The sequence below is a fragment of the Phanerochaete carnosa genome, assembly GCF_000300595.1.
Source record: "Phanerochaete carnosa HHB-10118-sp unplaced genomic scaffold PHACAscaffold_3, whole genome shotgun sequence".
Lineage (NCBI taxonomy): Eukaryota > Fungi > Basidiomycota > Agaricomycetes > Polyporales > Phanerochaetaceae > Phanerochaete > Phanerochaete carnosa.
Window position 1 is genome coordinate 2,461,821 of NW_006767630.1, and position 22,697 is coordinate 2,484,517.

The 22,697-nt window shown below is 56.9% G+C and overlaps 6 protein-coding genes across 6 annotated transcripts; 5 read left to right on the forward strand and 1 right to left on the reverse strand.

Moving 5' to 3' along the window:
- The first annotated feature begins 48 nt into the window (after positions 1–48).
- PHACADRAFT_252332 (uncharacterized protein) lies at positions 49–1,718 on the forward strand. The gene is made up of 3 exons (XM_007393462.1): positions 49–195; positions 275–1,363; positions 1,418–1,718. The coding sequence occupies exon 2, from the start codon at positions 346–348 to the stop codon at positions 1,357–1,359; it is 1,014 nt and encodes a 337-aa protein (XP_007393524.1). The 5' UTR covers positions 49–195; positions 275–345; the 3' UTR covers positions 1,360–1,363; positions 1,418–1,718.
- Positions 1,719–2,226: 508 nt separating this feature from the next.
- On the forward strand, positions 2,227–4,762 carry PHACADRAFT_252339 (uncharacterized protein). The gene is made up of 4 exons (XM_007393463.1): positions 2,227–2,576; positions 2,659–3,229; positions 3,280–3,819; positions 3,942–4,762. The coding sequence occupies exons 2-4, from the start codon at positions 2,921–2,923 to the stop codon at positions 4,161–4,163; spliced, it is 1,071 nt and encodes a 356-aa protein (XP_007393525.1). The 5' UTR covers positions 2,227–2,576; positions 2,659–2,920; the 3' UTR covers positions 4,164–4,762.
- A 787-nt stretch (positions 4,763–5,549) lies between these two features.
- On the forward strand, positions 5,550–11,657 carry PHACADRAFT_116921 (uncharacterized protein). Its single transcript, XM_007393464.1, has 12 exons — positions 5,550–5,706; positions 5,971–6,492; positions 6,546–7,297; positions 7,350–7,909; positions 7,970–8,556; positions 8,615–8,642; positions 8,694–8,849; positions 8,910–9,138; positions 9,195–9,352; positions 9,406–9,958; positions 10,018–10,392; positions 10,463–11,657. The coding sequence occupies exons 1-12, from the start codon at positions 5,579–5,581 to the stop codon at positions 10,645–10,647; spliced, it is 4,233 nt and encodes a 1,410-aa protein (XP_007393526.1). The 5' UTR covers positions 5,550–5,578; the 3' UTR covers positions 10,648–11,657.
- Positions 11,658–14,091: 2,434 nt separating this feature from the next.
- Positions 14,092–15,148, forward strand: PHACADRAFT_207038 (uncharacterized protein; the record flags this gene model as incomplete). The annotated part of the gene is made up of 4 exons (XM_007393465.1): positions 14,092–14,266; positions 14,317–14,397; positions 14,473–14,797; positions 14,877–15,148. 4 exons carry the CDS (start codon positions 14,092–14,094, stop codon positions 15,121–15,123), a joined length of 828 nt encoding a protein of 275 aa, XP_007393527.1. The 3' UTR covers positions 15,124–15,148.
- Positions 15,149–15,884: 736 nt separating this feature from the next.
- Positions 15,885–18,761, reverse strand: PHACADRAFT_77251 (uncharacterized protein; the record flags this gene model as incomplete). The annotated part of the gene is made up of 1 exon (XM_007393466.1): positions 15,885–18,761. A coding segment is annotated over one exon (2,877 nt), but the record flags the coding sequence as incomplete, so codon positions are not given.
- Positions 18,762–18,795: 34 nt separating this feature from the next.
- On the forward strand, positions 18,796–20,383 carry PHACADRAFT_207040 (uncharacterized protein). Its single transcript, XM_007393467.1, has 5 exons — positions 18,796–19,529; positions 19,586–19,714; positions 19,765–19,855; positions 19,921–20,039; positions 20,152–20,383. Exons 1-5 carry the CDS (start codon positions 19,496–19,498, stop codon positions 20,202–20,204), a joined length of 426 nt encoding a protein of 141 aa, XP_007393529.1. The 5' UTR covers positions 18,796–19,495; the 3' UTR covers positions 20,205–20,383.
- Positions 20,384–22,697: the final 2,314 nt, after the last annotated feature.

Consider the following 22,697-nt stretch of genomic DNA (forward strand, 5'->3'; position numbering starts at 1 on the left):
CTCAGACCACCACTCACCACCGCGCAATGGAAGACGGCGAGATACGAGAGGAGTCAGAGGACGCTCTAGGCACGACATATCACCCTGCGCTCGAGTGGCAGGGCGACGCACCCTTCAATGACGTTGTATGGACTCAAGCGCCCTTCGCTGGGCCGTCAGCCGCAGCGTATGCACCCTCCACCCTGGGGAACACCAGTCAGGATTAACCTGTCCGTAACGGTCGCTATGATACATGTTAACTGACTCTCACTTGTTTTTTGGCGGTGCCTTGCAGGTCGGCTATCGTTGCGGCTCATCCGCATGCTGCCCACTACGCCCGAGCGACTGAAGGTCGTACACACGATCATGTCGCGCTCCCAGACACTCGCTATCATCGATGGCTACACTCAGGTACAGTTCGGGAGAGATGCTGCACCACCCGGCATGGATGTGCCGAGGATACGACTCAAGGAGATGGAGGTGTCGAAACTGCACGCGACTGTGTACTTTGATGAAGAGAAGAAGCAGTGGGCCGTCGTCGATATGGGCTCCAAGCATGGAACGTATCTTCGCCCGAGACAATCTGTCGCAGCCGCGCCTGCACCAGGTGCATCACCGGGCGGAACAGATCCACGAGGCCAACGTCTGTCTGGGCCGCGAGTATCCAGCATGCCTCGCGCCCTGAAGCACCTAGACGAACTCTCACTCGGAACCACAGCATTCATCGTACACATCCATGAAGACCAGCGACCGTGCGAGTCTTGCTCCTCTAAAGGCGGCGACGAGATTCCACTATTCTACGTATCGAAGGCGGCTCAGGACCAGGAGCCCGCTAAGAAGCGGAAACGCGAAGCGACCGGGCCTCTTCCGCCATCGGATGCAAAGAAATCGCTCCACATACTCAAGAAGACGATGCTATCGAGACACAGTGCGCCATCTACACCCAGTCCAAGGCAATCCGAAGGGTCCCACGGATATACGGATCGCAGCGCGCGCAGACGAGCCCTTCACTCCAGTATTCCAGATGCGCCAGGTGTTCCACCAAGAACAGCTGCGTCATCGGTACCTCCTTCTCGCCCTGTAACACCACCACCTCCGGAGCCTGTCTCGGCTCCACCCGCGCCGCTATCTAGCACGAATATCGGCCATCGGTTGCTGATGAAGCAGGGCTGGTCTCCCGGCACGACTCTTGGGCAGGATTCTGCAGGCTTGGAGCGTGGGACTACTGCGCTCGCAGAACCTATTCAGGTCAACGTACGGCCGACCAGATCGGGGCTTGGTGTTCCTGACCACGCGCTGCCTGATTTGCAGTCCCAGCCGAACACGTCCTGGAAAGAAGAGGGGAAGCAACGGCGATGGGCAGATTTGCAGTCTGGATAACGAGGTGAGTATACTAGGCCCGCTACCCTCACTCTGAACGCTCACCGCGGCGTCTCAGGATCCATATGATCAGTATCCTTGTATCAGCTATCATTCCATGGCGTCATTCCATTTGACCAAGCTCCCGTCGCCATCGGTGTTGGTACCTGCCCCGTTGTTCTTGACACCGCGATCTTGTTCGCATCCTTTTTGTTTGGGCTTTCTCTTCGCGGTCGAGTCGGACAACTCGCCGACAAATGGAGCACGAGGGACTGGGGATGCGGTGCTGTCGCGACGCGACGTGCTGGGGCGGGAAGAGCGCGGAGGGCGAATTCGAACATTCCTCGTGTCGTCCATCCTGTGCAACATATATGAAAGCGTCTATCATACCGCGCCTTTTACGGCTGGTTCCGCTCCCGCATCATGAGGGAAGTACGCACGTAGTTGTACACTGGGTCATGGTCTGGGGATCTCTGTGTTGAGGCTGGCAGAGGACGAAGGAGAGTCGTCGAGGCTCAAGCCAACATTCTGCCGCCGGATGCGGGGGCCGGGGTCAAAGGGGACGGAAGAGGATGATTGGCGCCTGCGGAGGCTGACGCGCCCGCGATCGCGATTCGCGGGCGCGTCGTTTGTACGTATTTACTGTTTCACGTGGCGGCTGGGAACTCAAGTTGGGCAAGTTGGACTTGAACCAGCCCCGTCTCTGTGGCTGTCTTCAACGTCTTTGCCAGCCTTGAGCCTGTAAAACATTTTCTTTCTTTCTCCTTCCAGCGTTGGCAACCTCTTTCTTCTTCTCCGAACATCCCGCATCTCTCTCGCGCTTTCTCCCTTCCGCCACCGTGCAATCTCTACTCGCCCACCGACGGCACAGACGACTTCATTTCGTTCAAGTAGATATCTTTCAAGATGAACACGACCACCCACGCCAACAACAGAGTACGTGTAGCTTTTTTCTCTCTACTCCGCTCTCCTGCCACGCCGCGAAACCTCGCCTAACATTCCCAACAGCTCCCCTTGCGAAACCGAACCGGCCCCGCACGCCCAAAAATGGGCGACGAGAACGCAGCTGGTAGACATGTACGCAAACCCAGCATAACCACCGGCGCAGTCGCCGCCTCACATTCATTATCGAACGTCGCTACCCTCAAGGCTGGAATTCAACGTTCAGCGCTTGGCGAGGTCACCAAGACCGCGGTCAACCTCAAGGTTCGTTTCCCCTTTCGCATTATGTAGTCCTACTGTACAGTTTGGGATGTGGTAAGTGCGATGACATAGTGCTGAACACGATTTGCGTGCCCAGGAAACTGCTCCGAAACTCACTGGCAAGGACAAGGACGCCACCGAAGTTGGTATCAAGCGCGGCCGCTCCTCGTCTCTGGCTGCCCCCACAGTTGTCCAGCGTCCCCCGTTGGGCCCAGCAAAAGCTTCTGCGGTGCAACCAACAGCTCCCGCTGCTGTCGAACCGCGCGCCACAATCGGTCTGCGCGTCCAGCGCCTCGTCGCACCTCTGCGCCCAAAGATCGTCGTACACCAAGATCCTGTTGTCGTTGCCGACGATGATGATGAGGAGGCCTTTGACGATATGGTGGTGGAACATGCCAAGTTGATCGAGCCGAGCGTCCTCGATTCCGAACCCGAGCAGAGCTCGAAGGAGGTCGAGGACCTGGTTCGAGTCCTAGATGACGAGAGCGAGCTCGTACACATCCAACAACAGACCCTTGAGCCGCACGCGCCGCGAGTATGGCCTGAGCTTGGTACAACGCGCAGACAACGTTACCAAACCGAGATCGAAAAGATCCGCGAAACCTTTGTCGACGAGGTCGACCCCGAGGACACCACGATGGTGTCCGAGTACGCCGATGAGATCTTCGAATACATGCAGGAGCTCGAGGTGTGTCGGTTCTCCAATTGTGTGTGTTCTTACGGCTAATGCTGGTCCAGGAGGACTGCATGCCGAACCCGGACTATATGGACGGCCAGAGCGAAATCAGCTGGTCGATGCGCCAAACGCTCGTAGATTGGCTACTCCAAGTACACCTACGCTATCACATGCTACCCGAGACCCTTTGGATAGCGGTTAACATCGTCGACCGCTTCCTGACCAAACGCGTCGTCTCCCTCCTCAAGTTGCAGCTCGTCGGCGTCACGGCGATGTTCGTCGCGGCCAAGTACGAGGAGATCATGGCCCCGTCGGTCGATGAGTTTGTGTATATGACCGAGAAGGGATACACGAAGGAGGAGATCCTCAAGGGCGAGCGTATCGTGCTGCAGACGCTTGAGTTCAAGATCAGCCAATACTGCTCACCCTACAGCTGGATGCGCAAGATCTCTAAGGCGGACGATTACGACCTCCAGACACGGACGCTGAGCAAGTTCCTGACCGAGGTGACGCTGCTCGATCACCGCTTCCTGCGGGTGAAGCCTAGCATGGTCGCGGCGATTGGGATGTACACGGCAAGGAAGATGCTGAATGGCGACTGGGTAAGTGCCTCCTTATGAACCCTCATCGGCGCTTTCGCAAGGCGCGTGAGAGTCTCTCACGCGCAGTCCCTTTGTCCTCCCGTTATGTGTGGCACGTGACTGACATGTTCATATTTTCACAGAACGAGAAGTTCGTGTACTACTCTGGGTTCACAGAAGAGCACCTACGACCCGGGCACGCGATGCTTATCCAGAAGCTTGCCGAGCTTGACTTCAACAAGATGTACGTCTGCAAGAAGTACGCGAACCGCAAGTTCCTCAAGGCATCGATCTACGCCATCGACTGGGCGCGCACCTACTTCGAGGAGGAGGGTCGGATGGACGGCATGGTGCTGCAAGAATAGACGCATCGCACACACACCACTCGGCATACAAGCATACCCATCTCGCATCGCATTTCCACGTCACTATCTCTGCACATCTAGTTCTCTCGCGATCTCTGTCTCGCTGTTCTCCCCACGCTCCACGTTTTCACGTCTGTCTCCTGCACGCCGAAATGATTCACGCATTTTTCTGACTATTCCATTCACCCATCTCGTCTCTCCTTCCCCTGTACGCCCACGTCGCTTTCCGCCCTGCTGTCGCGCATCCATGCTCGCCATCATGCCTCGAAAGCTACTGCCGCTACTGCTTCTCCTGTCTTCCAGCATGTCCTCCATGATCTGTCTCGCTCTTCTCTCTCTCTCTGTCTCTCCTCTCTCTTGCAATTGCTCGGACTCATGCCTCCATGCCTTGTTTTGTATGCCCGCTGTCCGAAGCTTGCCTCTGCCACACCCGTCGCCCTCTCTCTTGTCTCCCTCTTCACATATCTTCACACGCCTTCCTATCTTCTTGACACTCCTTTGGTTCCTGCGCTCGCTTGCCTCGATTTGTCTTCCACATTTACGCTAAGCTATTTGGCTATGTCGCTATCTGACTTCTTGGGCAGCTATATAGTCTACTTGTTTTTTTCTTCACCGCTTTCCACCTTTTTTGGTACTCGTTGTTTTGAAGTTCAAAGTTACTTGTAGTACATAGTTCTAGTTCTCCGGGCGACTCGTCTCTGGCACGTGGTATACGCTGCATCGATCTCTCTCTGTGTAGTATATCACCTGCAGGGAGTGGAGGGGAAGAGATATTCATTTTTGAATATAATAGAGCCGGATGACAGCTGTGGATGACGCCTCCGCGCCGAGGGACCATATGCTCTGCTATCTCGAGATAGGTGGATTACTCAGCCCGGTCGAGGCACACGAGAAAAAGGTTCCGCGTGCCCGTGGCCACCAATATCGGCGGATGCCAGAAACGGAAACCCTCCTTCGACGTCAAGCGACAAGCCGCTACGGAATATTGCTCAGCGGACACTCCGCAGCGAGGTTCTCGTCAGAGGTTTTTGCACACCCCAGTACACGTCGGTCACTCTGCGACACGGCGGGAGGAGTGCAGCAGAGTGCAGCTCGTTCCAGTCACCACATGCCCGTTGGCAAACGAGCGCAAGGTCCTTGACTCTCCGATCGGAATGATTGAAAAATGCAAGACTTGGGCTGCGCCACCCTCGTATCTTCTCTGTCTCACGCAGGCGTTTGCAAGCCCAGCACTTTCTGGCGCCATGGGTCGGATCCCCGTCGAGGCGCCGTTGCTCGGGTGCACACACCAACCGCAGCTCCAGCGTCCTCCAACGTCTCACAAGCACGGGAGAGCAGACACGATAAATAGCAATGACAGGGAACGTTGACGCGCTCAGCGCACAGGCTGTCTCTACGCTTCAGTCCCTCCAGCCATGGGCACGCTTGACGAGCGCGAGTACGACGACAAAGAGGCCGGTGCCGACTTGGAGAAGGTCGCCTCGAACACTTCGCAGGGATCCACGGAGCAGGGCACGGAGGTTAAGACGTTCAAACGCTCCAGGTACGTACGTGCTCTTCCCGCTCAAGTGGTGGCATCCGTTACGAAAGCACGTAACCTGGGCCTTGTTCTTCGTGAGGCTGTATCACAGGCGTCCATCGTCCTTGGATCTGCTCGTACTAAGCCCCGGGCCTCGGCGAGCTTGATAGTTCGTGCAACTTGATGACATACCTCGCCTTACGACTCGGGCCAGGCTCTCTGCTTTCGTTTTCTCTGCCGCCACAAGGGCAGCGCAGTCCAGAATGGTGGCTGATCATTGTATTCCAGATGGCTTCGCATGCCGTTCGTCCCGGTAAACCCGCCGCCGCCGAAGGCTTCCATAGACGACGCGGAATTCCTCCCGGAGACGACCGCAGGCTGGTTTAACATCGTCACCTTTGGATGGATCATGCCCCTGCTCGCGCTGGGCTACGCACGGCCCCTCGAGGCTTCGGACCTGTACAAGCTCCATGAAAACCGTTCTGCTGCCGTTATTGCCGAGAAGATTAACAAGTCGTTCGAGGCGCGCAGACAAAGAGCGGACGAGTACAATGCTCGGCTCGCGAGCGGCGAGGTCTCGCCGGGGTGGCGCAGGGTCTGGTGGGCCCTCCGCAGGAACAGAGCGGAGCGCGAACGTCAATGGCGAGAGAAGGACGGACGTAAGAAGCCGAGTCTCACACTGGCCATCAACGACAGTGTCAAGTTCTGGTTCTGGTCTGGTGGAGTCATGAAAGTCAGCGGTGATATCGCCAACATCTTGACTCCCTTGGTCGTAAAGGCTCTCATCAACTTTGCCACCGAGTCCTACACGTGAGTCTTCAGGGTACTCGCGTATCGCCAGGCTGACATCCGTCTCTGCACAGAGCATTCAACCAAGGTAGCACCGGGGACATACCTCCGATTGGCAAGGGCATCGGTCTCGCCTTCGTTCTTCTGGCGATGCAGCTCTTCTCCTCCCTCGGTCAGCACCACTTTTTCTACCGCAGCACCTCCACTGGCGTGCTTGTGCGCGGCGGCCTGATCACCGCCATCTACGACCGCTCTCTCCGCCTCAGCTCGCGCGCGCGGACCACCCTGACGAACGGAAAGCTGGTCAACCACATCTCGACCGACGTCTCGCGCATCGACTTCTGCTGCGGCTTCTTCCACCTCGCGTGGATCGCGCCGATCCAGATGGCCATCTGTCTCGCGCAGCTCCTCGTCAACCTGGGGCCGTCCGCGCTCGCGGGGTTCGCCTTCTTCGTGCTCTGCACGCCCATCCAGACACACGTCATGCGCCGGCTCATGGGCCTCCGCCAGAAGAGCATGACGTGGACGGACAAGCGCGCGAAGCTGCTGCAGGAGCTCCTCGGGGGCATGAAGATCATCAAGTTCTTTGCGTGGGAGATCCCGTACCTGAAGCGCATTGGCGAGTTCCGGATGAAGGAGCTCAAGTACATCCGGTCGCTGCTCATGATTCGCGCGGCGAACAACGCGGTCGCTATCTCGCTGCCGGTGCTCGCGTCCGTCATCTCCTTCGTGGTTTACTCGCTCTCTGGCCACACGCTGCAGCCTGCGAACGTTTTTGCTTCGCTTACGCTGTTCCAGCTCCTCAGGCTGCCACTGATGTTCTTACGTACGCCGTTTCCTTAGTGCCTTTGTCGCGCCCTGGGCTGACCATTACTTAGCCTTGTCATTCAGCGCCATCGCCGACGCTAAAAACGCTCTCGGCCGTCTGTATGGTGTCTTCGAGGCCGAGACGCTCACCGACACAAAAGTGCAGGACGCAGACATGGATGTCGCCGTCATGGTCGAGCACGGCGATTTTACCTGGGACGCCCCGCCTCCGGAACACGAGTCCAAGAAGAAGGGCAAGAAGGACAAGGCCGAGTCCAAGCCTGTCGATACGAGTGCCCAGCCCGAGAAGGTATTCTCGCTGAAGGACATTAACATGGAAATTCCTCAGGGCCAGCTCACCGCGATCGTTGGCCCCGTGGGCACGGGCAAGACGTCGCTGCTGGAGGCGCTCATCGGCGAGATGCGTCGCACCCACGGCGAAGTGCGCTTCAACGGCTCGGTCGCGTATTGCCCGCAGAGCGCATGGATCCAGAACGCGACGATCCGGGAGAACATCACGTTTGGACGGCCATTCGACGAGCGGAGGTACTGGAAGGCTGTGCGCGATGCGTGTCTGGAGACGGACATCGACATGATGCCCAACGGGGACCTGACTGAGGTCGGAGAGAGGGTATGGTTCTCTCTGGTTCTCCTGCATATATGCGCTTATCTCTCCGCAACTTAATCACAGGGCATCTCCCTCTCCGGTGGCCAGAAGCAGCGCATCAACATCTGCCGCGCGATCTACGTCGACGCGGACATCCAGATCTTCGACGACCCGCTCTCGGCGCTGGACGCGCACGTCGGCAAGTCCGTCTTCAACAACGTCTTCCTGAGCGCGATCGCGGGCAAGACGCGCATCCTCGTCACGCACGCGCTGCACTTTTTGCCGCAGGTTGACTACATCTACACCGTCGTCGACGGGCGCGTCGCCGAGCGCGGCACGTACGCGGAGCTCCTCGCGCGCGACAACGGCGCGTTCGCGCGGTTCGTGCGCGAGTTTGGCGCCAAGGAGGAGCAGGAGGAAAAGGAGGAGGAGGACGCGGTCGAGGAGGTCCGCCCGGGAGACGAGAAGAAGGGAAAGAAGAAAGGCACGAGCGGCGCGCCGCTCATGCAGGCTGAGGAACGCAACACCGGCGCCGTCAGCGGCTCTGTCTATAAGCAGTATCTGAAAGCGGGCAACGGCCAGATCTTCATCCCGCTGCTGATACTGTCTCTCGTGTTCTTGCAAGGTGCCCAGGTCATGTCGTCGTACTGGCTGGTGTACTGGCAGGAAGAGTACGTATACTCTCATTCTTGGTATCGTTCGTCTGTGCTCACCACGGGCTTTTGACAGGAAATGGCCACAGCCTCAAGGGTTCTATGTGAGTATATGCGTTAGGATTTGCTATGGTACCGGCTGACCCTGCTTCTAGATGGGCATATATGCTGGCCTTGGCGTGTCCCAAGCAATCGGCTTCTTCCTTATGGGTCTTATGTTCTCTTTCCTGACATACTACGCCTCGCGTGGACTGCACAGAGCTTCAATCGAGCGAGTCATGCACGCACCCATGTCCTTCTTTGAGACTACAGTATGTCCTTCCTTACATCCCACACCTTGTTGCTTGTCAGCTGCTGACTTTGCTCAACAGCCCCTCGGTCGCATCATGAACCGGTTCGCCAAGGACATTGATACAATCGACAACATGCTCGGCGACGCCCTCCGCATGTTCTTCTCGACGCTGAGCAACATCCTTGGCGCAGTCATTCTCATCGCGATCGTCCTCCCGTGGTTCCTCATTGCCGTGTGCAGCGTCTCGGTGCTCTACCTGTGGGCTGCAATGTTCTACCGCGCGAGTGCGAGAGAGCTGAAGCGTCTTGGTATGCCTTTTTTTTCATAACTCGAGTGTTGAAGTATGTGTTGAACATTCTCTTAGATGCGATTCTCCGGTCGTCGCTATATAGTCACTTCTCTGAATCGTTGTCTGGGTTGACCACGATCCGTGCCTACGGCGAGCAGGAGCGGTTCCTTCATGAGAATCAGAAGCGAGTCGACATTGAGAACCGCGCATACTGGCTGACGGTCACCAACCAAGTAAGCTTCTCACGCCCACCAGCTATCAGCAGTACTGACAACGCATTTTATAGCGTTGGCTGGGTATCCGTCTCGACTTCCTCGGGATTCTCCTTACCTTCGTCGTCTCCGTCCTCACTGTGGGGACGCGCTTCCATATCTCTCCCTCTCAGACGGGTGTCACGCTGTCGTACATCATCAGCGTACAGCAGGCCTTCGGCTGGCTCGTCCGACAGAGCGCAGAGGTTGAGAACGACATGAACAGCGTTGAGCGCATCATCCACTACGCGAACGAGCTTGAGCAAGAGCCCCCACACCTGCTCCCCGACGCGAAGCCGCCCGCACCATGGCCGTCCAAGGGTGCCGTCGAGATGAACCAGGTCGTGCTCAAGTACCGCCCCGAGCTGCCCGAAGTGCTGAGGGGACTGACGATGTCAGTCCGACCTGGCGAGAAGATCGGCATCGTCGGGCGCACGGGCGCCGGGAAGAGCTCAATCATGACGGCGCTGTACCGGTTGGTCGAGCTCACCTCGGGCTCGATCGTCATCGACGGCGTCGACATCTCAAAGGTCGGGCTCACAGACCTGCGCCGCGGACTTGCCATCATCCCGCAGGACCCTCTTCTCTGTCAGTACCACTTTAGTTCTCGCCACAGGATCTGTTACGCTGACCCCAAACACAAACAGTCTCTGGTACCCTCCGCAGCAACCTCGATCCGTTCGGCAACCACGACGACGCCCAGCTCTGGGACGCGCTGAAGCGGGCCTACCTCGTCGAGGACAGGCGCCTGCCGTCGATCGACCTGCCCGACGACGACGCGACGCTCGCTGGCCAGCGCACACCGGCCAGCCGGTTCACGCTCGACAGTCCCGTCGAGGACGAGGGCGGGAACCTCTCCGTCGGCCAGCGCTCCCTCGTCAGTCTGGCGCGGGCCTTGGTGCTGGGCTCGAAGATCTTGATATTGGACGAGGCGACGGCGTCGGTGGATTACGAGACGGACAAGAAGATCCAGGACACGATCGCCACGGAGTTCAGGGACCGGACGATCCTGTGCATTGCCCGTAAGTGTCTTCGCATCGCGCGGTTCTGTCTGCGTGAAGCTTAAAAGCGCGCCCTCCCTCTACGCTGCAGATCGTCTCCGAACCATCATCGGTTACGACAGGATTTGCGTCATGAATGCAGGCACCATCGCCGAATTCGACACGCCCGAAAACCTGTTCGGGAAGCCCGGTGGCATCTTCCACGGCATGTGCGAGCGGTCGTCCATCACCTTGGAAGACATCGTTTTCGCTGGCAAGGCCAACAGGCATCTGTAAACGCGCGTCCGCGGCGACGCAACTCGTCACGATTCGCCTCTTGCTCCGTTCTTTACGCTTCCAACGCCGTGACGACCGACATGTTTCATGGATTGCTAACGATGCCTGCACGTCACGCATACATACAACCGATAGCACGCGATAGATGAGATGTGTCCTCCTGGACTACAATCTGGAAAACAATCTATAATCTTGCATTCTTGGGCATGCCACGCATGGCCTGGCGAACGCCGAGGTCGGCGAGGACGTCTTCGGCTGGAATTAGCGCAATGTTTTAGTAGTAGAACACCCGAGTCTGGCGGCGAAGAAGTGTGTGTCGTACCTCCTCCGAGCAGACTGTCAAACGGCACTGCGCGATAAAACTGCGGAGCGGGCAGAGAGATCAATGTTCGCGCTGCGGGCCAGCTGGGTATCATACTAGACGACGCACGTGTTCGATCAGTCGGCCCATCCCACCCTGTGTCACCCCTCGGCCGCCGAACATCTGGACTGCGTCAACCGCGGACTGTTGGGCGCACCGGGTGCTGTACATCTTCAAGAACGCGAGGGGTCTGTGGGCGAAAGGTTAGACCTGGCAGGAAGAGCTGACGTCCGAGAGAAAAGGCCGTGGCGTACCCGGCTAGTTTGTTGGCTTGTTTGGCGTACGACTACGGAGAAGGCAGCTTTTAGTGAGGGAGAGAGAGAGAGAGGTCATGAGATGAAGCCGCGGGACATGCTTACCATGTTGCACATCTGGTAAGTGATGTTCTCGAGCCAATGTTGGACGCTCTCGGTACGTGCGATCATCTGAGCCATCTTGCTGCGGACGACCGCCAGAGAGGCTAGCGGCTTCCCAAAGGCTTTGCGCTGGTGTATCCACCTTCATCGCACACTAAATCAGTATCGGAGAGGGTCAAGCTTCCACAGAACTTACTTCATGCATGATTCGATCAGCAACCTCTGGCTCCGCGCAGTGGTGCAGCACATCACCCATCGCTCATGGTTGAAGTTACTGAGCCGTCGTGAGCAAGCAAGAACTCTGGCACGCACGATGCCAAAGACGGTGCGAACCTCAGCATGACGAAGATGCCTCCGCCTTCTTCGCCGAGGGTGTTCTCGACAGGCACCTTGACGTTGTCGAAGGTGATGAAGGCCGTCCCTGCAGTCGGGGAGTACGACGTCTTGATCGGCTTGGTCTCGACGCCCTCTTCGCGCTCGGCCAGAATGACGGTGAAGCCGTCCTGCAAATGCGGTGAGCACGCGAAGCCGTCATGCTGGAGTGGGTAGCCGTCACCTCTGTCTTGCAGCCGACCGTGAAACTGCGATGTGCGTGCGTCATCAGTCTCTGTATGCGTGTGTGAAGAAGAAACCCCTAGCTCACTAGTCCGCGAACCTGTCGAGACAATGGTCAGTTTTGGTATTTCTTCTCGAATGACAAGTCACGTCACACGCTCACATGCCGTTCGTGATCCACTTCTTGTGTCCGTTGATGATCCAATGCTTTCCATCCTCGGTCTTCGTCGCGGTCGTCTGCAGTCCGAAGACGTCGCTTCCAGCATGCGCTTCTGAAACCTACCCGTTTCGTAAGTCCCCGTAACGAAGATGAAGTTTGAAATGCGTGTACCGCCAGGCAGATGAATTTTTTCCCACTGAGAACCTCCGGCAGCACCCTCGCCTTCAGTTCTGGAGAGCCGAAATTGAGCACGGGCGGGAGACCTATCACGCAGCCGGCGTTGAGGCCATCTCCGTACCCTCGTGCGCCGCACCTGACGAATTCCTGGTTGAACACGAGCTGGCGGAAATTGGCTTAGCTGTGCAAGTCCCCCCAACAGGCGGGATAGCCGCATACCTCGTGGAAGTAATCAAACTGGACGAAAAGGGGGCTGAGCCGTGCTTTATTTCATCCGATAAGCTTTGGGGTGAGAAACTTGCCTCTTCTGGTGTCACTATGCCGTTCATGAGTGTCAGACCCTTCAGGTGCTTGCCTGATGAAATGTGAGTACACGTATTGCGCCGACTCTGTTTGTGCAGCCACCTGGTCCCATGCGCATTGCATGCACGTTCAGTTCACTGCGGTGCGCACTTAGCAGTGTGAAGGAAAGCAGTTCAATGTCACACACGTCATCCGGTCAATAACGCTCTGTGACGGTCGTTTGCCATCCAGTTCTCTTGCCTAGCGTTTCGAGAAGTGCATGAGACAGGCAAGAGTATGGCCGGTGGGTAAAACTAACCTGTGCGTCGGGATAGATGATCTCGTCTACGAGGGCCCTGGCTGCCTTTTGCAAGCGTCTATGGCTCTGCAACAGATGTCCACGTTCAGAAATGTCATCAGGACGGGTATAGGAGGTCTGACCTCGTTGAAATATGGACTGTGGTAGCCCTCTGCCAGCCACGAGGGTTCGGCATAGGGTACCTCGCTGTTCTCCCCGACTAGCTTGCCGTACATTTGAGGCTCTTCTCGATCTATGACACCAATCTGCAGCCGCTGGTACTGCGGACGCTCTAAGACCTCGTGGAGATGCAAGCCGTAGAAGGCATCAGTGGCGTCCTGACCGACTAGGGCAACCAGCGTCAGAAGGTATCGCCACGCAGATGAATGCAGTCATTGCAAACCTATTTCTTCGTCCAGAAGGGCGTGGGCACCGCCTGGGTGCAAATCCTTGAATCGAGTGACATTATAGACCTTGGAGTCTATGATTATCCACTAGAGCCTCGCAGTTCAGCCGACAACTTTGTAGCAGGTCAGAGAGCTAGCATACCAGGTCATGTGGAGTATTATGCTAGGTCAAAGATGATTCAGGAACAGCCCAGACACAGGAAGAAGACGAAGAAGAAAGACCTTGGCTACTTGTTCTCTGGTGAAGACCTTGAAACTGGGCGTCGCAGCCATACGACAATAATTATGCTAGCAGAGTGCTGCCGGTGCTGCCTGTGTTGCCAGATAGGCGTCAGTGTCGGGACCCTTGGCAAAGTGGATACTGGCCGGTGTCGAAGAGCGTTGATGGGAAAGCGCACCCAACACGGCATTCGGAACAACTGCCCGGGCCACGTGGCCGCCACAAAGCCAAGCCATAAACAGCATTTGTTACGGCGGCGGACCCGGCGATGTGTCTATCACCACTGTGCTTGCCCCGGACTCGGGCATGACTGAGACCTCTGCACTCGTGAGAGGAGATGGCACATGAGAATAGTGTGCCATTCTTGCATCACCATTGAATATTCTACACTCTGCCGCGGGCAAGCTGTTCATGTCATCCTTTCCCTGTAACGAATGATCGCTTGCTGAGACTTCTTGCACGCCGCCCATGTCACAACATTCCCAGGAAACCTTCTCAGATTACAAAGCGCTACAGCTCCCCTTCTAGCATCACCGTTCCCGATATATTGACATTGTTTTAGGCATCTCTCAGTCGAATGGTGTTTGTCCTGCAGTGTTCACCACACTAGCCTCCACTACTGACCAAGATGCCCGCTGAGACCTCCTCTCCACTTGCTACTTTTGCGCCCTCCGTGCCCATATCGTTTCCTCTCCGCGTCTTCGCGGCACTGCGAGCCCTCATCTGGGTCACCCTCATCATGGACAACCCGTTAAAATGGTGGTGCCAGCAGGGAAGGAGGAACGACCGGGCTGACATGGAAGGTGTGCACGCCCGCACCGTTTGCCCACTCACAGTGTCGACGTGATTGCAGGCCCACTGTACGTCCCCGGTGCCCCCGCCCGCATGCTGGAGCCAGGCAAGGCAGTCCTGGCGACGGTGGACGAGCTGAAGGGTGCGTGTCGCGCCTGCACCACCAACCGTCTACCCGTACCTCCTAACACACACACACACACACGTCTCGGCCCAGAATACACGCCGTTCCTGCTACAGGTGACGGTCCGCTCGCCGCACGGGGACCCGCTGCCGCACGCGACGATCGACCTGTGGCACGCGACGAGCGCGGGCGCGTACGCGTACCGCTCGTACGCGCTCCGCGGGCAGCTCACGACGGGCGCCGACGGCTCCGTCGAGGTCCTCACCGTCGCCCCGGGCGACTACGGCGGCGGGCTCGGCGTGCGCGCGGGCCACTTCCACATGAAGCTCCACGACGGCGCGCGCCGGTACGAGCGGCTCACGACGCAGCTCTACGTCTGCCGCGCCAACGACTTTGCGGCGGGCTCGCGCAAGGATACGTGCGTGCCCTTTTCTTTTGTCTCTCCCTGCCAGTGGTTTGAACTGACTGAGCCCGGTTCCCCTTCCTCCCCTCCCCAGCCTGAACTACCTCCGCAAGACCCGCCCGCAGAACATGCTCCGCGCGTGGTCTCTCCCGGAGAGCAACGGCGGCGAGTCGTACATCGAGCTCCCAGAGCTGCCTTCGGACGACATCGAGAGCCTGAAGCGCGTCGGGTGGTGGAACGCAAGGCTCGCCGAACAGGCGCCAGGCGCTGGAATCAAGGTCGTCGCCGGTGGGCGGACGGAATTCAAGCTGAACGAGAAGCCAGGGTGGCTTGGCTTCTGAGTGACTCGGTGGTCTAGAAACAACAAATTGAAATGACTCGCATTTATCAAACGATTTTGCTCATGGTTATACGTCGTTGGACTTTCGTGCCACTGGCTGATTCAAGCCGATATTGGAAAGTGCAAAGTCTGGAAAGCCAGAAACATAAGCCAGGGGTAATTTGAGTTGTATTGTACGCGCGCAAAAAAATTAATCTCAGCCTCGCTTCGCAGCGCTTAGGACCTCGAACATAGCCAAGTTAAAAGACGATACTCAAATATCTTCGAGTAAACACGGCCTATTCTATGAGTTTATAAATTAACCGGCAAAGAATTGTGACAGTGCTAGCCTTTGGACGTCGTCTGTAAAAATATAACGCGCGACGACTCAGGCGCAGGTGGGTAAAGCTATAGGACGTTAGAAAGACACGTTGCACGGAGGCCAGAAAGAAGTTGTTTACGGACAGTGTCATAGGGGAGTAACGAATGTGATGGCGGACGGGTATGCATAATGTTGCTCCAGCTAGATGGGGTTCCGTCCATCGTCAGAGGGAAGTGGCACCGACGGTATAATGATAAGTCTTAAGTAAATCAAAGCAGTGAACAAATGAATTTGGTGGGGTGTCTGGGTGCCACAATGCAGAGAGAGAGAGAACAATAGAGGAGGAAACCGAGTCAGGTGCAGCAAAGAGAAAGACAAGAGTAGATGCGAGGCGAAGAAAACACACAGTAGCGAAAGACCCAAGAGGCACATTCAAGCGACAGCGTATGCAATCATTAAGGGCGGCGTGAAGCGTTGGAGATGTTGGTCGTGATTCTCTTCAGCGTGTCCCGCTCCGAGGCAATGTGCTCGAGCAGCAGCGAGTCGAAGCGCTGGATCGACTCCCGCTGCGTCACCCTCCTCCCCTCTGCGTCGCCGAACGTCGCCGGTCTCCGCGTGGGCGTCAGGCGCGGTATCCTCGACGGTCCCGGAACAGGCGGCGAGTCTCTCAGCTCGCGACTGAGCGGCAGAGGCGGCAGGTTGGCGATGCCCTTGCCCTTCTTCCACGACCTCGAGGCTGCCGCGTTCCGGGGCGCGATGTACCCGATGGGAACCTTGCGATCGACGATGTCGAACGACATGACGGACGACGCGTCCTCCCTCGACGACTTGGGCGTGAGGTGCGGCGTCGAGTGGTTGCCGAGGCGCATCAAGGACGGCCGCGAGCTCTTTGCGCTGCGCGAGCTCGCGAAGGACGTCCGCGCCGACAACGGTTTGGGGTGTGTCTCGGTGAGGGCCTCCGGGGGCCCGGACGGAGATGGCGCCCGAGCCGGCCCGCCAGCCGGTGCGAGGCTCTCGGTGTCGCTCTCTTCGGACGTCTCCAGATCGTCCATGGCATTCGGGTGCGATTGTATCCTGTCAAAGAACGCAGTCGGTGACGCTGGCGCCGGCGCCGAATGGATAGAAGGGGTTATAAAGCCAGACGGGATCAGTAACGACAGACCAGACTGGCGACTGCGTCGCGCAGACAACGAGCGTGATGAAGAATAAAGTTGCGATGTAAATGTAGAAGGTGAAAGGCTGGGGTTGGCCTCGGACCCTGGCTCTTCCGCAGCAGTGTGCATAGGTTGAGACGAATGAGACGAGCGTCCCGAGGAAGTTGATGGCCGAGTGAAGACAGGCCTCGCTGCCGGTAAACGCGGTGGGGGAGGCAGTATCGTTGCGTCAAGAGACGAAGAAGGTCGGGGAGGTGGCGACGAGACGTCCATTCTCGACAACGTTGACGTGGGACGCGCTCCAATAGCACCAACGTAACTTCGGCGGGACAGCAGAGGTGAAGGGGCACGACAACTTCCAAACACTGCGCCTTCGAATGCAGATACGGTAGGGGAAGGGTGTTCATCATCTTCCATTGAAAGCCGGCCTATCGTCGGGATAGAGAGCGTCATAGACACTCTAGGTGCCTCCTCGAAGTCACCAGGTGTAACATACGACAAATCGTCATCATCTGTGCATAGAGTGTCTCGCATGCTGGTCGAAGGACGGATCTCCTGTGATGGCTCACCCTCAGACTTCTCCTCGAATCCCGGTACCGGTGGGGAAAACATCCCTAAGCGGTCCAAGCGGCTTTCAATAGATTCTTCCATGGATCCTCCCGAAAGTGCCGCCTTGTGCTTGTCATGCAAGGTGTCCAGCTCCGGTGACGAGATGGCCTTCCGAATGACACTGAGCGAGTCACGGTCTGACTCTGGGTGAGCACCTTTCGCAGGCTCGCCAACTGACGCTGAGAACTGTGGGTGCGAGAGGTGTTTGCGGAATGGTGGAGGAGCCAGAGGAAGCATGGCGGCTGGCGTCTCCACACGACCCGGCAGCTGCGAATTCCTCCACGACGAGCTCAACATATCCGGAGGTGCTGCTAAGGTACGTTGCACAGGGCTGGTGGACTGTAACCCTTGAAGCGCAGAGAGCGGCGACAATGCCCGTGCATCGTCCTTCTCGGCGCTGACGGCGGAAGGTTCCATTATCCGCTGACCTAGCAAGGGCACAATCCGGGAAGTCGGCGTGGCCTCAATTTCCTCAGCCTTGTCACTAGCCTCCGAGCGAAACGACGACGACGGACTTTGTACTCGTTGAGATTTCGGAGATACCGAAAAGCTCGACGTCTCAGGGCTGAGCGACAGGCTGACGGCCTCCTGGAGGATCGCCTTTCGCCACGACGACTCTTCTGAGGACATCGACCACATTCCGGGACTCGGTGGCAAACGGTCCGCAAGTAGGTCCGCGCCGAGCGACTCGCCTGGTCCCAGACCATGTAGCGCGGAGGCCTGAACTGGGAAGGGATAGTTAGCCGGCAGAGGCGGCAGATCAACAATGTCGGTAGGATCGACAACATCATGGAATAGATCTCTTTCATGCGCTGTCTCATGGCTCTTCGTTTTCCGGCTGTCCTCCTTGGTTTTGAGATCTCGCTCGGCTTGCTTCGCTGCCTCCAACAAATCGTCCATCTGCTCGCGAAGTACGACGACCCTGCTTGCTGGGGGATGCGCGGCAGATTGGGTTAACGGCGTCACGGGAGAAGAGTGAGCTTTCGGGCGAGGCACGTGTCCGGAAGCAGTCGTGGAGTCGGATGTTGTCCTTAGAATGGGGCCTTGGAGGTCATCAATAGCTGGCGGGCTCTGACATAGAGGTGTCGTCGGTTTCGATTTCGCTTTCCGAAAGAAGTCCAAGAAGCCAGAGCTGGGTGATCGTTTCTGCTCAGTGGGTAGCTTTGGCGGAACCAGCGACAGCGGGGACGGTTTCGAATGCGCAGGGGGTAGAAAGTAGCTATTATTAACGAGGAGCCGTAGTCGATACGAGACGTCGTCGACATCAAAGTCGGTGTGGCCGATAGCATCCAGACCAAAATCGTGACCTCGCTTTTTGGGTGATCGCGGACATGATGATTCAAAGTCAGAGTCGGTCGAGGTCGACTTGGGATAGAGAGACGTCGAGCTCGATATAACAGAGTCTCTAAAGTGCTGCGAGCGCGAGGGCCCCTGATGTACCTGGATGAAAGGCGATTCGAAAGGTCCAGTCGGAGTTCGAGGGCTTGCTATTGAAGACTCGTCAGATGACGCGGTTGCTGGGCGGAAAGCACTCCGTGGTAGACTCATGCCTCTTGCTCTTGGCTTTCCCTGGGATGCGTTAGGGCTTCGGAGCGCAACAAAAAAAAACCCAGAGGAGGACGTACTTTCGGTCCCGACCCGCTGTCTGACTTTGTTTGTTTGCTGTCGCGACGAGCTTCGCGTGGTACGTCCCGTATGTGCACAGTACTCCATGCACGTTCCCTCCTCGGCGACACTGGCAATACCTGCGCGCCCACGGTCGGTCTCGAGGCTGAGCTCCTTGATGACCCGGGTATACGCGTCGGTAATGGTGGTGGAATGCCAAATTGCAATACAACGGCGCTGAGGCTGTCATTGGCCTGATATGACCGGGCAATTATGTGATGAGGAAAAAAGCAATGGAAAGAGGAGTTACAGACACACCCCGCCGGTGCCCATGCGCACAGACTCTGCTGGCGGACCGACGCTCTTGCCCCGTCGCGGAGCCCCATCCTTGGTCAACGTCCGTGCCCGGGCGCGCGACTGACGCCTGAGACTTGCGCCGCTTTGTGTACTGGCATTACTAGATGTAGAGTTTGAACGAGTGAGGGCGGCGGGCAGGGCAGCGGACGGGACTGGGGACGACATAGACTGGGCCATCGAGGCCTTCAAGGTTGCATCGAACTTGGCCCGCGACGGCGACTCCCAACCAAGGACGTCTTCTCACCGGCGTCTACCCCCGGATTCCTATCAGAATTCGGGTTTGTCTCCGCCCGCCGCCTCCATGTGCGCCTTGCGCGCTTGTCCTCGTACAGCTCGCCGTAACAACCATGTCCAGTTCCCTCACGGACGCCCTCCGCTCCTGTGAGCACATCTGCGGTCACCGCGCCGTCTGCCAGCAGCTCATATACAATTCGTAGACATACCCCAGGGAGACGGTCTCCTGCCAAAATGGATGCTCCTCGTCGCGGTCACCGCCCTCTTCAACACGCTCCAGAACTTTGTGACCACAAAATTTACTCGTAGACTCTACAGCTCTACACCCAATGGTAAGCTTTGTATCAGCTCTGACCCTCAACGTGTGCTCACCCGTTTCCAGTCACTCCACTCCAGGCTCGCACGTTTGGGACCTGGACGCTCTTGAGCGCAGTCGTGCGAGCCTATGCTGCGTACAATATTCATGACAAAACGTACGTCGTTTTCCCTCGCTAGCGTGCGAAACACCACCAACACACGTCTTCTGCCCGACGTACAGTATATATGACATGGCCCTGCTGAGCTTCCTGATCGCGTTCGGGCACTTTGCCTCAGAGGTCCTCGTCTACCGTACCGCCAAATTGCCAGGGCCTGTCTTCAGCCCTGTCGTCGTTTCCTGTGCGTATCAGCTTTTCCCGCCCTGAAATTCTGTAGAAGTCACTGACGCTTTCCCACTACGCGTTCATTGCCCGTTCCGGCATCCCACGTTCGTGTTTTCGCTTCCGGCCAGCCCTGTCGCTTTTCTGGATGATCCGTCACTACGAGCACTATGTCAAGGCGTGAGACGAACACGAGCTGTGCATCCCCAGGCCATGAGCCGAGCTGCGTGCCCTGGGGTGCCGTGCACCATCTTCTGCTGTGTCAAGGTTTGACTGTCTCTGCGCTAATTCAAGGCGCCCTATTTGAGGCGTGTTAGTTGGTTTTCCGTATGTATCACTTACGTTACTTTATCTTCGGCGTTCTCCCGCGAAGCGCACAGCTCTGAATGGAAGATGCAATGGGACAGTGCGACTGTATATAACTAAGCCATACAGTGCTCATCGCATGCCAGTGACGACCGGCAATGTTTCCCTAATGTTCGTGCCTTGAGTGACGGGATATGCATTGGTTGACCCGGTTTCTGAAAATTGCATGTCCTAGGATGTGGTGCTTAACGCGTGAGTCGTCCACGATCTGCGGGCTGATCATACCAGTGTCGTGGGGCAGTGTCCTAGTATCGCAGAGTCTAACTCACCATTATTGCGGTCCTGGACAACTTTCCCGTAGCGAGAGGACCGCACCGGGAGAATAGAGGGACCCTAGACTGATAACTAGTACGGTACCGCAATGCGGCCATTTGGCGTCGTACATCTACGGCTACCCGAAACCTACAGTACTGGCCGTGAGTGCGCTTCTCGACTTCAGCATCCTAAATGCAGCGGATGCACGCTAGCGGAATGTAACATGTCACATTTAGCATTCTGTGCATCTGGTAGTACGCGCTTGAAAACCTATATATGGGCCGTATCCCATCGCCGAGCCCGGAGGACGCGCCACAACGGTGCTATAACAATATTGCAAGGTTTTCCGTGTGGCACGATCGCCCGCAAAGTCTGAGACATCTCTGACATTTAGGCATGCAGCTCGAGGCCACGGCTGGCAAAATAAGTCCCGAGACGCGTTGCTATGCGACTCACGCTCTATGGCAGTTGTGTAGCAAGCGGCTGCTTCGTGATCCGGGGCGCAAGTGGAGCGGCGCGGGGCTGGGCCGACCCGCTACTGTTCCCGTAATAATTTTACTACCGTAACATACTCATTCATTGCGTTGGGTTATTTGAGCTAGAATACTTGCACATCTGTATAAGCGAAGCCCCAGCCACAGTATTTCCGGACGATGTAACCTAACGCACACCCTTCAGGGCTGAAAGCATGAAGCATGAGCTTGAGGACACAAGTCGGGATTTCTGACCGAGAATCGAGGCCGTAGTCTTGTGCTCCCAGCGCTGAGCAGCTGTACTTCACAACCGCTCTTTAGACGACTGGCAATACAGCGGGAACAGTATTCGACCTTCGTTGCACAAATGGCGTAGTATCCAGCATCAGTGGCGAATTAAATTGATCAGGGTGGCACGATCCATGACCTGGTCACGTACATCGACACGATGCAGACTGAGCACACGGTAGCCCCAAGCTCCGTTCTCGTGGTTGCATAGGTCTGTTTCAGGGTGCCTCAGCTCACGAACATTTCCCGACATTCCTGCTTGACATATGGCGATGAGCTCTTACCGATCGAGGGTTGCGGATGCTGCACTATACAGCGGGACGTTTGCCGTCGCGGGCTGAGCGGCAGGTATTCGAACTCTTGGGAAGGTACTCACGGGGGTATGTGGCTGGGATGAAAGGCAAAAGAGGAGCTGACAACGATCTTTTCTGAGCATCGCGGATGGATGGGGTGAGACGTACATTAATATTAATGTGTCCGCGCCACTTCCCCAACCGCGCCCGACCTAATTTTAAGCCGACCCTCTTTGATTGCGAGATTGCGAAGCTGAGGCTAGCAAAAATTCTTATCCTCGGCAGACGCGAACTTCGCCCTTACTTTGCGAGCTGTTTAACGGAGACTGTTACTGACGACACTTTTGAAAGGTTCTTGTCCACGGACGGTAGAGTGTAAGCTGCATGTAGAACCTACTACGGGAACCGCCGCGGACATAATGAACATGCCGCTGACGACACGTACGACGAATCTCGCGCGACAGCCGGTGGGCGCATTTAGAAGCATCCTCGCGTCGTGCTAGAGCCGGCACGCGAATGATGATCCTTTCGCAATCGTTCCGGACGGCGCTTTGAATGGGCATTCACTCGCCCTAAAGGCAGAATACACGGGTCGGGCAGCAGTGTTGGTTGGTTAACGAACCAAGTAACCAGTTAAAGGTTGACTATTGTGACTAGTCATTGACTAGTTAATTAGTCACCCGCTAACTCTAACTAAACGGCTCTCCGGGTCCATCCACGTGACCTCCTGAGACGCACTGGGCGTTTACTAACCGAATGGCTTGCTGCGTCCTCGGCGACTCCTCGAGGTCTGCGCATGGACTCCGTCTTATAGTTTAAACAAACGCAACTTTTTTTTTTTACCCTCTTCGTCTCCTTTGCGCTGAGTGTGCCATGTCCGGGCGGAAACCAGGAAGAACTGGCTGGTGGAGGAGGCATTTCATCGACCATCCGCTTAAAGGCAAGCATGTCTCGCCTTCTCGACGACTCCTGCGTTCTGATTGGTCCTCGGCAGTCCCGACA

What these genes read in the sequence shown, in the direction of transcription:
- PHACADRAFT_252332 (XM_007393462.1), top strand. Translation starts at nt 346, where the DNA reads ATGTCGCGCTCCCAGACACTCGCTATCATCGATGGCTACACTCAGGTA.
- PHACADRAFT_252339 (XM_007393463.1), top strand. Translation starts at nt 2,921, where the DNA reads ATGGTGGTGGAACATGCCAAGTTGATCGAGCCGAGCGTCCTCGATTCC. An exon ending in AATACATGCAGGAGCTCGAG is followed by an intron (nt 3,230 to 3,279) that starts GTGTGTCGGTTC and finishes ATGCTGGTCCAG; the next exon opens with GAGGACTGCATGCCGAACCC. An exon ending in AGATGCTGAATGGCGACTGG is followed by an intron (nt 3,820 to 3,941) that starts GTAAGTGCCTCC and finishes ATATTTTCACAG; the next exon opens with AACGAGAAGTTCGTGTACTA.
- PHACADRAFT_116921 (XM_007393464.1), top strand. Translation starts at nt 5,579, where the DNA reads ATGGGCACGCTTGACGAGCGCGAGTACGACGACAAAGAGGCCGGTGCC. An exon ending in TTTGCCACCGAGTCCTACAC is followed by an intron (nt 6,493 to 6,545) that starts GTGAGTCTTCAG and finishes GTCTCTGCACAG; the next exon opens with AGCATTCAACCAAGGTAGCA. An exon ending in CACAGCCTCAAGGGTTCTAT is followed by an intron (nt 8,643 to 8,693) that starts GTGAGTATATGC and finishes CCCTGCTTCTAG; the next exon opens with ATGGGCATATATGCTGGCCT.
- PHACADRAFT_207040 (XM_007393467.1), top strand. Translation starts at nt 19,496, where the DNA reads ATGTCCAGTTCCCTCACGGACGCCCTCCGCTCCT. An exon ending in CACGGACGCCCTCCGCTCCT is followed by an intron (nt 19,530 to 19,585) that starts GTGAGCACATCT and finishes TACAATTCGTAG; the next exon opens with ACATACCCCAGGGAGACGGT. An exon ending in CAGCCCTGTCGTCGTTTCCT is followed by an intron (nt 20,040 to 20,151) that starts GTGCGTATCAGC and finishes GCTTCCGGCCAG; the next exon opens with CCCTGTCGCTTTTCTGGATG.